The sequence below is a fragment of the Drosophila eugracilis genome, unplaced genomic scaffold (genome assembly GCF_018153835.1).
Source record: "Drosophila eugracilis isolate 14026-0451.02 unplaced genomic scaffold, ASM1815383v1 contig_2161, whole genome shotgun sequence".
Lineage (NCBI taxonomy): Eukaryota > Metazoa > Arthropoda > Insecta > Diptera > Drosophilidae > Drosophila > Drosophila eugracilis.
This window is the reverse complement of record NW_024573046.1, coordinates 662,019-680,126: the sequence shown is the minus strand read 5'-3', so window position 1 is coordinate 680,126 and position 18,108 is coordinate 662,019. Positions and strand designations below refer to the sequence as shown.

The window sequence follows — 18,108 nt, the reverse complement described above, 5'->3', positions numbered from 1 at the left end:
GACATCTAGTCACTGTGATTTGAAGTCACCTCTGATAATATTGTGATAAGCGAAATGCGAGCAATTCGTCGCATCCCCATTCCAACCGTCTGGTCAAGGACAATGGCCAAAATGCGATGCAGACGCTTTTCCCCCTATTTTCCGACCGGCTTTTCCTTTCTTTGCCCATGCCATCCGCCCTGTTTTTCCCATTTCCCATATACCAGTTACCATTTACCATTCGGCGTGTCCGACCGTGGCTCCTTCGTTATGAGGATGTTGGCGTCCCATCATCGTTGGTCCTTGTTTCTGCTACTTGTTTATGCATGTCATTGTTTGCATGCAAATTCCAACCAGCCTATGTGCAACTGGACTTTTTGCCCAACCCCCCTAGTCCTATACACCCTTCCGTCCTCCACGAACTGCAATTTCTTTAAAGACTTAAAGCCAATCGTCGTCAGCAACAATGTCGTCGCCAGAACCGAATAGCTAGGTGGATAGGTTGAAAGTTAGGTGGGCGGGGACATTAGTAGACTGGGACCAGTCGCATGAAACAGGATGTGGCTGCCTTGGACCTCGACTGCCATTTTAATTGAATTATGGCGGCGGAGGCGACTTCAAAGCAGCCCGACAGCCTGATAAGAACAAAAGTATGCTCGCCGCATGGAATTTCCCTTGGTTCGTTTTGGAGGGCGAAGGGATTCGGCTAGGGATAGGGATTGCGATGGGGATCCTGGAAAAAATGGGAAAGGATGGTGTGTGCTGGTGGCGTCTTTTAAATTATAAAACACCGAGATAGTGTGGCCAGAGGCGAGATTAAAGCCACAGCAATTGATACAAAATATAAGATAACTTCAGATGGTTAATATCGTTTAAGCGTTCATCTGATTAACTACTTAAAGCTTATACCTTAGTGCTGACAATATCATTATCCATAAAAAGTCTTTGCAGCTTTAATTTCGACCCTCAGTGTGGTGTCCATTGTTTTTTCTGCACTTTTTTTTTTTTTTTTTGCAACCGGTCTGGTCTCGCATTTCAGGCGTGTTTGGCTACGTGAGAAACTCGAGACATGGTTCTCGAGTTGGGACCTGTTGCAGAATCCTCCGACAGTTCGCAGCCCGCGGCCAGCGGGCTTGGAAAATGCAGTGTAGAGCAGGAAGTGGATGTGAATGGTGGATGGAGGTACTGGCAAAAGTCCTGCCCAGAGAGAGAGAGAGAGAGAGAGCTGGCGAGAAAGACAGGAAGGAGGAGGGACGCACCGCAAATTATGCCAAGAAACTTGTTAAACTTATTAAAACGAAACCTCAGCGTTAAGTTGCCAAGTGCAAATACACATGCTGAGACACTGAGATTCTTGGAGCAGTTGGTTGATATGGGGAGTGGGAGTGGGCGGACCCATGCCACGCCCACTCCTGATTCCTCGAAGAAAATCCGGTGAAGAAAAGCTGGGAAAGCAGCGGAGAGCTGCAGAAAACGGGTAGGCGAACAAAATGCCAGCAAGCGGTAAACAAGTGGGCGTATGGCATTACATGTGTGTGGGCGTGGCCGGAGTAAGGATATATATGCGTTGGTGTATGCTTTATGTATATCATGTATATAAATATATGTGTGTATATATGTGTGTAAAGTATGTGTGACAATTAAAGCGCAAGGATAAGGATAAGGATGAGAATGAGCGACAAGTTGCGGCTTGGCGGCTCCATTGCAGCATTGGAGCAATCATTTACTTTGTTGCCAGGCAACAACAGCACCAAATTAATATAACAACAACAACAACAAAAACAACAACTAGCACTAAAACAAAGGCTACAAATGGGGAGTACACCAATACCAACACATTTAACAACAACAACTACAGCAACAGCAACTTGTTTCACCAACAACTACAAAAACAAGACATACAACAATAATTTTAACAAGAAGTGCAACAACAACAACAACTACAAAAGCCAGCAACTACAATTGAAGGCAACGAAGTTTTTGAGGCAAACTTTTGCCCAAGTTGAAATCTCAGCCATGTCGTAAATATCGAAGCAGACACTTAAAGACCACCCCTCTCCCCTCCTTGCACTTTTTGGAGAGGGGATCTTGAACATCTTACCAACCTCCACCCCCTAGCCTGCATTCCTATATCCATTCCCACTTCTTTTGAAAAGCCCCCCCTATCTTGTCAGGATTCTTCAACTTGAGTTTTATGAGGGAACCAAACAAAAATAGAGTGAAAACAAAGCGAAATGAGACAGATGAGAGGAGCTGCCTAGATTCGCATATATCCCAAGCTCTTTCAACTCATCTTGTCCCCACTCTCTTTCTGCACGAAGTTCATTTGCAGCAGCAGAAAAAGAAGAGCAAGAAGAACAAGAAGAATAATTAGCCATGAGATAAAAGTCAAGCGGGAATTTAATGAAACTCCTTGGCAAGTAAACGAATGAAATCTGAGTGCGATCTGTGAAGACAGCAGCAAGAGAGGGATAATATATATATATATATATATATATATATATACAAAGAAAGTTATTTAGGTAAGGGTTAGACTTGGATTGGGGCGTTACTCGAATTGAAAATTGAGATAAGGCATTTAAAATAAATTGCGAATTAATTGCCAGGGATATCAAATGAACTAGGATTGTTGAGAAAAGTATTTTGAAAGACAACAAAGAAATAAATTAAAAGTGAAAACATTTGACTTTATATATGAATTTATTTACAAAAATCATTCGAAAGTTCAGGAATCGATCAAGTTTTCATAAACAAACCTCTCATTTTCAGATGCCTGCGGGCCAAAAGCCAAACTTTCTAATGATTTAACCCGAAATTAATTGTCTTCAGCTTGGGGCCATTTTACTCTCCTCCTTCTGTTGACCGCAAAGAACTTGGCCAAAGTTTGTAGCCCACCAAAAATGTGTCGCAAATTTCGGTACAAAAAAAAAAATCAAAGGGTAGGGGCAACTCGAAAAATTCGAAATTGAATGGCAATCAGTTTTTTTGGGGGGTGTTCCAAACTTTAAACAATTTATCATTTCGATCTTCGTGCTGCCTTGGCCCAAAATAGCATTACGCATACGCCACGTGATCCGGCCCTCGTCACGTGCCTGGCCACAAAAAGATTTGTTGCGCAATGTGGTCGCTTCACTCGACTCCAGTGCTCTCCACTTCACTTCACTTCCACATTTCCGCATCCACATCCACATCCACTGGCCACCACTTGCTCCTCCACTCCATCCTATTCCATACTGCTCTTTGTTTTGCTGCAAGTGTTGCAAATAATTGCCAGACGAAATGAATGTCCACGTCCAGACAGGGGCGGAGTACTCCCAAAGGGGGCTAAAGGGGTCCCACAGGGGGAGCAAAGTCAAGTGGCCGGGCATTAAGTTGCACAAGAGCATGGCCACACTGACAGAAAATAATAATATTCATCTTTGCATTCTTCAGAAGAAAAGGTACAAGAAAAATTTATTTGTATCTAAACTACAGAGAAATATTTGTTTTCTTTTGATAAATGCACTTTTATTTTTAGACATTTACTTTATTTATTATTTTATAATATGAATATAAAAATGTAAAATCTTAATTAAAAACAAGCTTCTCATTAATTTCAAATTATACGTTATTTGCTTACAGTGCACCTAAAGGCGTTGCAGCAGATGTCATTGTGTTGGCTGACTTTTAATGCCGTCTGGTCTCGCTTTTTCTTTTCCGGCTGCCATCGCATTACGTAAAACCGCTAGCTGATCCGGCGGAGTGAAAGAAAGAGAGAGAGAGTGAGCAAGGAATCGATGTCATCGCTGGCTGTCGCCACATTCATTAATCAACCGGAAGGGTCAGGGATAACTGGATTGGGCCAAAGGGGCCAAGGATTCCGGGGTCAGGAGGTGGCCCTGGGACATCTGGCTGTCATCATCATCTAGCCAATGGCAAACAAATGAATGCTGGACATTGATGGTGACAGCTTCGTGTTTATAATTACAAAACCCCAAAAGCCAGAAACTTTGATTCGCCCCCAAAAGAAGTTGATGACATTAATGAGTTCGTAAGTATTCCCGTTCCATTTCCTTCCTGGATTCCATGTAATTAATACACTGAGCCCCCTGTTGAAATGTGAAGAGTAAAAGTGTACACTCATACGCCCCGCTGCCCCGCTGCTTGGCTAAGCAAACGGAAATTTCAATCACGCCCTTTAACCTTTTACTTTGCTTGCTAGGCTCTGTTCCAATTGCAAACTGCACAAAAATAATGACAGGCACTGTATGCATTTTTGCCACTCATTTTTGGATTTTTCGGCCCCCACTTGCGTGACTCACGTAACGAATCCCCAACTCCAAACTCTAAGGAAAAATCTGAAGGGGAAATGGTAGGGTAGGGCAGGGTAGGGGTAAGAGTATGGGAAAAACGAAATCCAGTAAAGTGAAAATTTTGTGGAATGGAATGGTCTACCTGGCTAGATTGAACATTGAACTGAGGGAAACCCAAGAATGTGGAATGCTTTTATTGACTCCAATTAAAAGTGTGATGCCTTTTTCGGGTTTTAAGGCCTAATGTTCTATCTTAAAGGGAAAATAATAGTGAACCTTTGTTGAAATCCATTGAGATATATTTCTAGAATAATATTTAAGCTAAGAACAGAATCTTATATTTTATCGTCAACAATTACGTACTCATTGCGTAATTTGGTACCATTTATTGGAATTTTTTTCTTCTGTTTGTTTTCCGTTCGCCTTACATTTAAAGAAACCTTTTTAAAAAGTGAAAAAAACCTTTTGGTTTTTCTTTAGCAACTATTATTATTTTTTGCATTTTTGAGCAACTCATTCTCAAGTTTGGCAGCCAACGAAAAATTGGTGAAAAACTACAGAACTCATTGTATTTATATAGTGGCGCATAGGCCCCTTTGCCTAGCCATTAGGCGTAACAAGTTTTCACAGGCGCTGAAAAAGAGGAAAAATAAAAGGGGAAAAATAGAAGGAAACACGACAGAAGCTGGCAGAAAGTTGAAGTTGATGCCCGTGCAGTAAAGGTGCAAAGGGAAAAGTGTGGAAAAACTAAAGTTTGCACTAAACATCCGGCGGTAAAAATAGAGGAAAAGGCCGCTGACGTTGGCAGGCATTTTCATAACATTAAACACAAAATCCTGCCGATCGAGCAGCCCAGCAGAGTCGTTCCTCAATAATAGAAAAAAAAAAAAACTCAACAGCAGTTTACGATGTTGCGGTGATGTACGAGTCGGTATTGCAGTCGGCAAGTTCGACAAAAGACCCGGTAAAATGCTTAAACACGCACAGTTAGTTAGTGAGGGGCTTAATCGTCAAAAACTATGCGGAATGAGGTACTTTTACTGAGGGCAAATGTTCTTTAAAGAACTTTTTATTATCCAAACAAGTTTTGTCCTTTATCAATGAGAAATAACAGAGAATTTATACGGTTCTGGTATTATTATATAAGAAATGGTGCAAATATTGCAATATTCTGTCAAAAGTTCGGATCTTGATTTTTGGTTGATTTCACAATTGAAAAAGTACAATTTTTGGTAAAATCATCAAATGATCAAAAATGCTAAATTTGGTTTAATCCGATTTTCTCACAAAATGGCTATATTTTTCCCATTAACTTAATGATCCAAATATGGAAATTTATACCTCGTTTGGCCTATAGTCTAATTTTTACCAACTCTGCTTTCAATTTTCTGTTACGTCATTACAGATCGAAGGTAGTTTAAAAAGAAGATACTATTACTAATCATGATAAATATATAAATCAGAACATTAAATCATTCCATTTCGACTTGTTTTTACACAAGATTCATATATCATTTTCCCCATTTCGTTGTTCAGTTGCTGTGTTGGCTATATTTTTGTGAAAGTCTCTTTGGGTTCTGGCTCTTTGGGTTCAAGGCCAAGTGGCGAGAAGGCTAATAGGAGGGAACGCACCTTTTTCACAGTGAGTGTATGTGTGTGTGTGTGTGTGTGGCAAGTTGTTAAATGACACTCACACTTGTCCCCTCACCAGAAACAAACATTTATAAATATTTATATGCTCCGAGTTTGTATTTCCTCCTACATCGTGTTCGAATGTGTGTGCGTGGCTTTTTTCGGGACTGTCCTTCAGCTCATAATCCTTTTTTATTGCAAGTGACCACGCCAAGGAGGCGTTTTGGATGGGGGCGTGGCACTTTAGTCAGCTCATAAGGCTCATCAACAAGTTCATTTTACGGTCAATTCATTAAAAGAAAAAATAAAACAAAAAAATAGCAAAGGGATGGAGCGAAGGGGTTTTTTCAACTTTTATATATATGATTCCCCTCCTCATTATACCCTTTATGCATACAGGGTATTCCAGGGAAAATCGGGGAAGGATCGGCTATTTTTATGGAAATCAAAAGGATTTATACTTTGGCCTCTGAAAACAATTATTACCACTAAACTGGATTATTTACAATCTTATTGATTTGTTGCGTGCAGAAAACTCGGCATAGTTGAATAATATTCTAGCAAAATATGATTTACCTTAAAAATGAACATACAAAATGAATCCTAGAAAGATAATCCGAGTACGGGGTATCCTCTAGAGCCATCACTTTTCATTGTGTGTGTTTTTTTCTGCGTTTTTTATTACAATATTTAGTTGGCTCGAAGGTGTGGCTCATGTGTGTGCTGACCCTCATTTGCTGACATTTAGTGGCAGTATTCAGCAACAATGTCAACGCTTCGTTTATGTGTGTGTTCTTCCCAGTGTACTGTCGTGTGTGTGTGTGTGCCTCATGCTAAACATGTCAGCCAACCCCGTTTACCTTCTTTCACCTGATAACTTTTTGTACATTTTTTTTTTGTATACCGGCCTTCCTTGTTTTGGTTTCTTTTTTTTTTTATTTATTTATTTAATTTTCGCCTGCCCTTTTGGCTTGGCTTTAATTTTATGATTATTGTTTTTTCCCCATTGCCGCGCCCACCTTTTGGGCCAGTCTTTTGTTCATTTCTTAAGTGGCGCTTTATAATGTTGACAGTTTTATTGAGGCGCAAAATGTGTTGGTCATTTTTGCCTTTGTTTAGTTATTGCCTCTGAGCCACCCAAACTCCCACCCAAAGAGCAAAAAAAAAAAAAAAAACGCACAACTTTTCTCAAAGGTATGACAGATACACAAGGGTTTTCGGCTTGGGGTTTTTTTTTTTTTTTGTGTGCTCTTTTTATTTTTATTTTTTGGGGCACTGTTGGCATGTCTGTTTGTTAAGCTATAGTTCAGGACTTAAATCCCCTCATTTGGCAAATAACAGATTTCATCGCATACTTTCGGGCCAAATTGGTTGGCTAACAAGTTCGGCAGTAGTTGGTACAAATCCGTTTGAAGTGGTCATCAAAGAGGCCATAAGTTAACCAACTGGTTGAAAAATTTAATGAAATAATTAAATAGTTCATCATTAAGCAACGAACTTAAACAACAAATTTAGTTCATTTTAAGAACTTATTTTAATGAAGTGCCTTGATTTTAAATGTGTTCTTTGAATTTTTTAAATCGAATTTGGTGCTAAAAATTAAAGCAGCCATTATAGGAAATTTTATATATTGTACCTCTGTTTCCAAATGACTTTTTCCCGAGCAGATTTTCCCCAATTACAAAGTTTCCGCATTAGCAAACAGAAACTGTGACATACATTTGGCTGCTTCATTACCCACCTTGACACAATCTGGGATATCAGCCTCTGTTTTCCCGGGTCTTTATTGTTGTTCTCCCTTGTTTTTCTCATTTTTGTTTTTTATATTTTTGGCTATATGATTTTGCGGCTCATTTGGTTTTATTAAAATTTTCACGTTTTCTCGCTTATCAAACGTTCACAAGTTTTGATTGTGCCACATCGCTCTGTCTCTCTTGGATCCTGTATCCAGTATCCTGCATGCTTTTGCCTCCACCTCTCAAGACACCCCCGAAGAGAAATTTTACATCACCCTCCTCCCCCCGCACTTTTTATCCCGAACACTGACATCATCCCTTATGTATGAGCCTTTACTTTTATGCTAATTTCCAAAACTGAAATGAATAAATGTCTTTTCGGATCTCGGGGCCGCGCTCCCTTTTTCGGTTGCTTTTATTATTGTTATGGAAATTTTTATAGTTTCCCCATCATTTAGTTGCCCGCACACAGAAAGGCGAACAATTTCTAAACGCTTTTTCAATTCAAAAGCTCCAAACATTTTTTGCATGGCGGCAACCTTTTTGTGCTGCGGCCAAAGTTGAACATTTATTTTAAATACACACAGCTGTATGCAGAACAATAGCAGTAGTATTTGCTTGCTATTAAAAATTCAAACAATAATGGTTTTAAATCCTTTTCACAAATGTTTTTTCATATAACAACGTGAGGCTAAAATACTATTTACTGATTGGGGAACAACTTGAGCTTAGAGCATTTCTATATATATTTCAATAAGGTTTGGCAGTTAATCGAAACAGTAATCTTTAGAATTTTTGGTTATTTTATGTATTCACTTATTCTAATAACTTGCGAATAGGTGTGCTGTCTAAGGGAAAACAAACAATCCCTATTTCGCTGTAATTTGTTCTAACAGAATTGTAGGCAATAAATAAAAATTACACGTTCAACAATTTCTATCTGGGCGCTGTGATCTGCTGCTCACAACAATGGCCGGCAGGGTTGCCACCCACCCTGTGAACCCCTTTCTTTCTTTTTATATTCGCCAACCGCCCTTTGTGTCCTTCTAATTGGATATGTTCGACGTTCGTCTTTGACTTTTGACTTGACTCGACTTCCCTGGCCAGACAACGGGCGAAATTCCTTTCGAGGATAAGCTCAGAATGGATGAAGGGAAAGAAAAATGTCGCTGGCAACTCTTTTTTTCTCTGGGTTGTTGTGTGGTGTGCAACCCTGCCGGGGCAATCAGAACTTATGTTTACCCCAATTAAGGTGAACACGAGACCGTTTTTGCGATCCAATGAGTTAGAAACAAGATAAAGGACCCAAAGCCCGGACAATAAGCCCAGGCTCTGCGCTATCCGGGGTCGCAGTGGCCATCCCCGCTCCTTGGGATCCCACGTTTTAGGACCCAGGACCTTGCTCCTTCTACTGGCTACACTTGGAAAAAAAATTTGTTAGAAATCAATGTGGTACGACTGGTTATTCTCTTTTTTCTCCAAAGATTAATGGCAAATGAATTTCATAAAGAATTTATTGATTTTACCAATCATTTAAATTTAAAGATTTTTGAATGGTTGCTTAGATTTTCTTATGTGCATGTTTGCCGCCTGCTGCCATGCATGTTTATGTGTCCTCGTCCTTCACACAACAATGCTCCAGGATCGTCGAGGGGAGGCATAAAAGGGAGTTGGCGAGGTGGAGATGAATGGAAGGGGATCGAAGGACCAGCTCTGAATGCCGAAGCAATGATTAAAAATTGTGCAAGCGTGTGGCGGCCAGCGACGTCGATTGCGGTTCAACTTTCAGTCGCAAAACTGTGGCAGCTCTTCAAGGGGCAAAATCGAAGGGGGAGGTGGCTGCCTGGGGGGTGATTATGGGGGCACGAAAGCCAACCCCCACCCTGCGTCCCATCCAGAACATCCAGAAAAACGCATGAAGAGGCTCAGGCAAGTTGCAAAATCCAAAAACCAAAGTCGTTCGCTTTTATTGTCATTCGTATGCGTGCTATGTGAAGCAGGAGGGAAGAGGAAAGAAGCAGGCGCCCACCAAGGGGGTTTTGGGTGCCTAAAAGGCGGTTTAAGCGCCCTAAGCCTGCCACTTGAGATGACAGCGTGAGGCAAGCCAAAAGGAAAGCCCCAAGGGCTCAACGAAAGTGCAGCTAAAAAAAAGTACGGAAAATGGCTCAATATAATATATGTATTAAAGTGAAGTGATCATAAAAAGGATCTGTGGGAAATATAAAAGGTTTTAAGCACATGTTTTAACCTATGTGGATTTTGCTAAATGTTTAGATTAGTTTCTAAAGTTGAATGAATTATTTTTGCTCCTCCCCATTATGTTACAAAAACTCCTTTTATGTACTTTCAATTAAACTAAAAGTTAAACCGAAGTCTCTAAACTTTAAGAGCACCCATCGTGACTCACGCACGTCGCAGGCCGCTCAAGAGTTCCGTATTGACTTGGGACTGAAAGCCTTAACCCTTTCCTGCCGGCCGATAACTTGCAGTGAACACGATTCCGTGATTCGGCCTCTAAATACTCATTAGCCATAACGACCACCCCGTAGGGGTTGAGGTAATATCCGGGGGATATAGTGTTCTTACGGGAGAAGAGGAGGATGCGGGACACACAGGACGAAGGACATGCCGGCTGTGTCGATGTCCATGTCTATCTATTGTCAACCATCAGCCACGCATGCAGTCCAGGATCAAAGGAGAAATGAGCCAAAAGCTGGAGCCCGGTTTCCTGGTTCCTCTGTTTTGTTTTCGGCTGGACGCTGCCAGGCAATCCCTATTACACTGCGAGTAAAGAATCTAGAGTAAGATAAGTTCAATACGTAGAGAACGAAGTATTGTCTAGATATTCATACTGTTACTTTTCTGAACAAAAAATTGAACAACAATAGTAAGAAAATAGTTTTCTCGCAGTGTAGATGGGACAAGGAGACGTGGTATATCTACGCCTTTCCACTATTTAAACTTGGCTCATTTTATCTAGTTCGATTGGCAATTTATCTGGAAATGCTTTGTCTGTGCTTACCTTTATAATTGGAGAGGCAAAATATCGGTTTTTGAATCTTAATTTCTGTGAAGGCAGGCAAAAGTTAACTAACCCCACACTGACTGTGGGACAAATGGAACATGGAACGCAAGAAATGCAAAATCCTGTCAGGCCTGAAATCCTTTTATAATGACAAAAGGTTTCCACCTTTAAGCGGATTACGGCAACAGAAGCACTTGGAACTCCAGACTGTAGGACCAAGTAATGCCTTACCTTTGGTATCTTGGCAGTGAAGTGGGGTGATTTCACAAAAACAGGGGCATCTTTCTAATTAGTTGGGTCTGCAACTGTGAAGAAAACTTAAATGGTTAATGGAAAATGGAAAATGGAAAATTTGGTTATAAAACAAAACTATTAGACGACCCGAAAGAAGTGGATTTCTAGATGAATAGAATTTCATATTTTACTCGTTATTCAATTTATTAAAATGTTTTGTGTGAATGGCTTCCAATGTATGTGTGGTGATTGATTTGGCCAAAATATTTACATAATTTCGAATTTGGTAGCAAGCATTCTTCATAACAAATATATAGTAAATAATATTTGTAATAAAATAGCTTCTCTTTACAAGGGTTTATGCATATTTGTTACATATTTTGTAGTTTTTGTAGTTTTGTTCGTATTTTTTATGTTTGGTGTATGTGTAAGGGTAAAAGATGCCAAAACAAGACAAAACTAAATACAATGGAATCATCAGATTGGTTATGTCTCATCCTGATTCCCAAGATTCAACATTATAATTCGTAATCGCTGAGATCCTCGGGAATTGCCAAGGGTGGCGATCCCGTTGGCAATAGGAAGCGCACTTGTGGGATTTGGGCTGTGGGCAAGGTGTGATGGGTAGCGGTTCCTGTACCTGTCCCAGTTCCAAATATTGATCCTGTGCCTGTTCCAGTTCCAAATATTGTTCCTGTGTTACTGATTTCTGGGCCTCCTGATGGCCACTGAAAACCAAATAAACTATTATCATGTGGACTGCTGGTTGAGTGCCAGAGGTCAAAATGGGTGCATATATTGCCAACCAAATGTCCACGCCCCGGTGATGGCTTTGCCACGCACAGTGGGCAGATGACTGCCTTGCGCTCCACCCTGTGCATGGTATGGCAGTGCTTTATGAGTTCACCACTTGTAAAACCCACATCGCCGCACATTGGACAAGTAAAGCTGTCCGCGCACAAAGCCGGCATTGCCTCGCCGGCAAAGAACAGTTCCAATCCGGCGCGACTCAACAGGCACTGGAACGGATGGGTCCATTCGTGCCGACCCGATCGGACGCCCCTGTTGTGGCAGGAAGGGCATAGAGTATAGTTCGGACAGCGAAGGCACCTGTACCGATAGTAGGGCATCCTGTTCCTACCACAGGCATCGCAACACAGTCGTGACATTCTGGAGTCGTAGAAAAGTTCAGTCTTATCGAGGTTTAATGGAAACATCTCCTAAGAAACCCTGGAGTCGTTTACACTAGTTTACAAAATAATTTAATGGTATAATTTTTATAGAATAATTATTTAAATTTGTTATAATTTTATTGTGTTTACTCACCTTTTTCTGAAGAACGTTTTCTTTTTGAATTTTTTCACCAAAATGTTGAAGAGAAAATTTTTCTGTGAACTTTCCCTTGGAAAGTTTTTCTACAATGAGAATCTAATTCTTAGCATCCAGTTAAAGATAAAGTCAGAGGTTGCTGGGTTGATGGAAAACATTTGAAAAAATTAGTTTTGAAAAAACAAAATTCTGATAGTTTTCAATGTTGACATTTAAATTTTTTAATGAATTAATTTATTCGAAATATTTAAAAAAAAATCTATAACCATAATGCTATATTGTTTGCTGCATAGTGTGGCGTCGGGCCCATTAAAAGCGCGTCGAGTCAGATATATGTTTAGACCCAAAATATACTCCCCCAACTCCTTGAAAATTTGAACTTTTGCCTCGTTTTGGTTTCGTTTGTTCGCGCTTTGTACATAAATTTCATGCAAATTGACTAATTAATTTTTGCGCAATGGATTCTTATCGCATGCACTGGGCAATATATTTGATATTTGCATAATGCACGTGTATTGGCTGGCTGTGTTTTTCAGGTGGCTTCAGGTGGGTTCATGTAGGTTCAGGTGATGGGCCTAAGGCCAGCCCACGCACTCGTTTTTGCCCCTGGCTGCGACACTGAAAACTATTTGTATTGGTTAAAGGTTACAAGAAAAACGTTTATCTAATTTCCATATAGTTGTCATAGAAAATATTCTACTAAATGGAAAATCCTTGAACAAACGATTCCAATATTCTGTTTAAAAATTATCTTTAAAAGCTATAAGGATTTTTTTGCAGTTCACCTACTGCGGTGCGGTAAAAACAACAACCATTTTAATGACGGATATTAAGCATAACCACACAACTAAACGCAGAGCAAAAGGGGTACACTGCGGGAAACCAGGGCGCATTCTGCTTGTGCATATATGTACGGTGGAAAATGTACAATGCTTCCGTGTATTTCCCGCAGGACAACGACTGACTTTAAGCCTGCCAAATATGCTGATTGCTGCAATAATGATGATTATGTTTGCCCGGCCTGCATGCGCGGCTCGAATTTGTTGGCCACAGCGGAAGGAAGTCGAAAGCATTGACAATGCCAGCGACACGGAACCCTTGCCAAAAGGGGGTATGGCTTCCAGCAGAAGGGCGATAGCAGTGGTACCCCAAAACGGGAAATGGGTGCAGGAGGCTTTAGAGCAAGTGCAGCCACAATGCCAACGACAATGACGAGCTGCAAAGGCATTTAACGACTTGCAAATGCCACTGCTCCTGCTCCTGCTCCTGCTCCCGTTCCTGCCACTTGACTACTCGACTGTCTGACTGACAAACTGACTAACTGACATCCAACAAATGCGAAAAAGAAACATCCAGCGGGTTGGTAAGCGGCAGCTTATGGAAATATTACAAGACCGCAGGGGCCAAGTCGATGGTCAATACTCTTTCTAAAAGGAAAAGGTTATAAGAGAGTATCAAGATCTAAACTAATATTTTTCTATTGGTTTTTCAAAATTATAGAGATTTATTTAAATCTGCAAATTCTTTCTCCTTTTACATTATTATTACATTTTGCTTTTTCAAAAATACAATGATAATAATCTTGGCAAAAACCAATATTCCAACAACCCAATATATTAACTAAATAATCGTTGTGAATTATATTTTCCTACTAAGTATTAATTTTCCCTCTTAATTTTATAAATCCAATAATTAAAACAGAATTAAAAAGCCTTGTTACTCGCCAGCGCCTAGGGTATACACTGTGCAACAAAATTATTGCATTGCGTGCATAAACTTTAGCATGGCCTGCGTATTCGAAACGCAGTTAGTTTTCCCCTACTGCTACGTCGCTTTTTCACATTCCCGAACCCCTTGGCTTTTCTATTACGGATGAGACCTTGCCTGTGCGGCCATATTAGCAAAGTGAATTGGTTTTTATTTGTAACGGAAATGTGGAAAATTATTTTCAGCTGTTTGGTCGTTTGGTGATTTGCATAAGTCGCAGGTGACAGTCGTCGCTGTTTTTTCCCAGCCATGCTTCTCTCACACCCCTAATTTTTTTTCTCTGTACACGGGTACTCTACAAACTGAGAAATTGTTTAAAAAATAATATAAATATTTAGGAATCATATAAATTATTTTGATATATAACCAAGTTAAGGTTCAAATTCTAGTTATGAGTATTTTTAGTAGATTTTAGTATGATAACTTTTCTGTCAGTGTAACAGAGTGACCCCAAGAATTTAAAGCAGCAGCTGTAGCTTAGTCCGATTTGCCTCTTACCATGCATGCTCAAAGCGGCTTAAGTGAGCGGTGGAAACAGGACCAGCAACCGAATCGGGGATCACGAGAACAGAAAGCAGGAGCTGGAGCAGGAGCAGGACGAGTCCTTCGTCTTGGTGTCCCTTAACTGCCAGTGGAGAACTGGCGACGACTGACCGGCGGTGATAAGAATGCCCGAACGAACTGATTCCCAGTCTCACCCAGACTTTAGGCCCTGTTTTGTCCGCTGATTACAAACACAAAACACTTGAGTGGGGCAGTTTTGGGTTATTTTGTTTACGTGTCGGAATCGTGGGACTTATTTGGCCTGAGGGAGGGAAGACGATCGGTGCGGCGGTGCCACATAAATATATATCTAAAAAAAACTGAGAACCTAAGCGGATTTTACCCAATTGCCATCTTGATGATTGATTTAATGTTTATGTTTTATTTAAGGTATTTTTTAGGCCATTCGTCGAACGATTTTGGTATTTTATTAATGGGCTTTTTATTTTTGGCATCTCGCTTTTAATGGTTTATTTATTTATCTTTCAAAAATTGTTCGAGAGTTTTAAGTTGTTTGAATTGGCTTAAGAAAGTATTTACCTATATACTTTAATATTTATTACCCAAATACCGAAAATCATTAATTTATTAATTCATTGAAACTGGTGATAATTTTTTTTTTAATAATATCCTATACCACACCACACTAAATAAATTAATTATATATTGATGTCGATTGTAAAAGAGCCCACAAAAGATTGGAATTTAATACAATATATTTTTCATTTCAGAGGCTCGTGACTTTTGGCTAGAACCAAAGGTCCTCGGGGAGATGTAGTGGATGGATTTTCCGACCTGGTAGATTTTCCTACCACCCCCATCATGAATTTCCCAAGCCCGTCCACCACCCCGCCTGTAACAGTTCTTCCTTTGAGCTGTGTCCTATTTGGGCTTCCGTTAGCTGCAGGTTTTTATGCATGCGGCCATTAACTGTCGGTTTTCCCCTCAGTTAAAGGGTGGGCGGAGCTGGATCTGACTCCACCCATGGTAGTCTACCCCAAGCCGAAAAACCAGAGACGGTCATCAGCATTGCAACATTTGCTGGTTTGACTTGCAGCTGCTCGTGGGAAATCAGTTTAATGGAAATTATAGCATTCGATTACTTCTCATACTAAGCCTACCTTGCTTCGCTCTGCCATCAGATTCCCCCTCTTTTCCATCACATCCACTTAAGTGGCCCGGATTGCGGCTCATCAAGGCAAAAGGCATCCATGGAAATGGTCTCAGCTCATCGGAGTTTTTGTCAAATGCCTAAAAGTATGCAGCAAAATGAAAGCGGAAAGCTAGGCAAATGCAGCAGGCGTTGGCTTAGAAAATCTTTTTGGTCCAGGCAGGTGAGTAGAACATTTCTCCTCCCATTTGCCATTTAAGTGACAAGCCAACGGACACACAACGGCCCACATAGTGCAAAAGAATTTTGCACAGATATGAGCCAATAGAGGGATAAAAGTGGGAAATTAGATTATTTAATCTGATTATATTGGGATAGAGGTAGTTCTGGGAAAAAGCAGAGGGTCTCATCCCCACAATTGAAACGGATCAGAGACTTTACCCACTTACTAATGAAAATATTATCAATTATCAAATAAGGCAAAGGGTATTCCATTTTATTTTTTCTAAACACACCGTAATTATTATTTTATTTTATGGCCCGATGACTTAGTTTCGGTACTTCGCTGCATATATAACATAACATAAATTCGGTCGCAAAAATACATTTATTGCCATAGCACACCCAAAAATTATCTAAATATAGAATGTAATAACCTCGAAGGGCTCGTAACTTGATTCCTATGATTCCCGATTGGCATTTATATCTGGGAAACTTCAATTTTTCCATTTCTCGTAAATTTTGAAAATGGGCTAAAAATGAAGTTTCCCAGATTTAAAATGAAAACCAATTGGGAATCATAGCAATCAAGTTACGAGCCATACGAGGTATTACATTCCTCATTTGGACCATGTTTGGCTGTGCTATGGCCAAAAAATTGATTTTTTGTGCCCAAAATTATGCTACGTCTTTTGACAGCAGAGAGACTGGCTTGTTGCCGTTTCTTAGCTCTAACTTTGTCAAAACAAGCCGCATGGCTAAAGCAATGACTGTCTTTTGTAGCTTACAACCAAAACTCTGAACCCCTATACTTGCTTCTATCATTGTTGTTCTGATTTTTTGGTGCGAGCACTGATTTAATGGCTAAAAAATCAAGAAACCAATTTTTAACTGAAATTTGCAACGTAATTTTCAGTTTTTTAGCTCTAGCTCGGCTTAAGTAAGGCGCACAGCCAAAAGAACGACTGTTTTGTGCTGCTTACGACCGAAACTAACCACCCCTATCACTCGTTTAGCGATTTTGAGAAATTCATTTTCGGCTAAATTTTGCATTTTTGATAAGGGGTACCATCATCAAAAGTTTCAAAAATGGGCCAAAAATGAAGTTTCCCAGATTTGAATGCAAACCAATTGGGAATCATAACAATCAAATTACGAGCCCTACGAGGTATTACATTCTGTATTTGGACCATTTTTGGCTGTGCTATGGCTAAAAAACTGATTTTTTTGCGCTCAAAATCAAGTATACGTCTTTTGATAGCAGAAAACCGGATTTTTTGCCGTTTCTTAGCTGTAACTTTGTCAAATCAAGTAGCACGGCAAAAACAGTGGCTGTTTTATGCAGCTAACAACCAACACTTTAAGCCCCTATACCTACTTTTAACAGTGTTGCTCTGTTTTTGTTGGGGAGAGTGTGGATTTAATGGCTAAAAAGTCAAAAAACCTATTTTTTACAGAAGACATTCCGGTTTTGTTGCCGTGTCTTAGCTGTAACTTTGTAAAAAAAATACTTACGGCTAAAAAAGTGACTGTTTTGTGCAGTTAACAACCAAAACTTTAAACCACTATACTTGGTTTTATCATTAATGTAATTTATTTGGCTGCAATTACCAAATTTGGAAGACACACAAGCAGGTCTAGTTACAAACATTGCAGCCTACTTGCTAGGAATCTAGTGCCAGCTATAGCACTGAGGCGTCTAAAACAGCCAGGTTTTGCCAAAACAATTAGAAGTCAATGAGGCTGCCATTTTCACATTTGTAAACCTTTTGAAGAAATTAGATTTGGATTAATTTTACAATTGCGGTAAATGTGTTGTTAAGATACTTTTAATACGCACTGGTTCTCCACTTAATAAGTGATTATAGAAAAAACAAGCACTAGCTCTAGCAAAACAACCAGCTTACAACAACACTACGAGCCCATGCAATCGGATGATTTTTTATACATAAATTTCGGAAATTTACAATTTCTTTATATTTGGGACTTTTATATAACAATTTTTTTTATTTTAACGTCATTCAAATGCATTTTTAGAGGAAATAAAAACCGAAAAATTACAGATGTGAAGTGAATTTTTGTTGTTCTTTTGGCTTGCGTTCAACTTGGTACTACGTGATGACCCCAGCACAGCCCGTGTGCCTTCCTCCCACATGTGGCTGTGTGAAGGTCACGTGACCGTACTCCCCGTACACACCCACAAAACCCCACCACCCTTTCGTTGCCTGTCGAATTTCGACA

At 40.0% G+C, this 18,108-nt stretch overlaps 1 protein-coding gene across 1 annotated transcript; it reads right to left on the bottom strand.

The window, feature by feature from the left end:
* Positions 1-11,083: 11,083 nt before the first annotated feature.
* Positions 11,084-12,308, bottom strand: LOC108118147 (E3 ubiquitin-protein ligase KCMF1). Its single transcript, XM_017230704.2, has 2 exons — positions 12,225-12,308; positions 11,084-12,143 (listed from the first exon to the last, which is right to left on the bottom strand). The coding sequence occupies exon 2, from the start codon at positions 12,113-12,115 to the stop codon at positions 11,417-11,419; it is 699 nt and encodes a 232-aa protein (XP_017086193.1). The 5' UTR covers positions 12,116-12,143; positions 12,225-12,308; the 3' UTR covers positions 11,084-11,416.
* Positions 12,309-18,108: the final 5,800 nt, after the last annotated feature.

Bases quoted from the DNA above. Each gene is read 5' to 3' on its own strand.
- LOC108118147 (XM_017230704.2), bottom strand. From the start codon at position 12,115: ATGTTTCCATTAAACCTCGATAAGACTGAACTTTTCTACGACTCCAGA.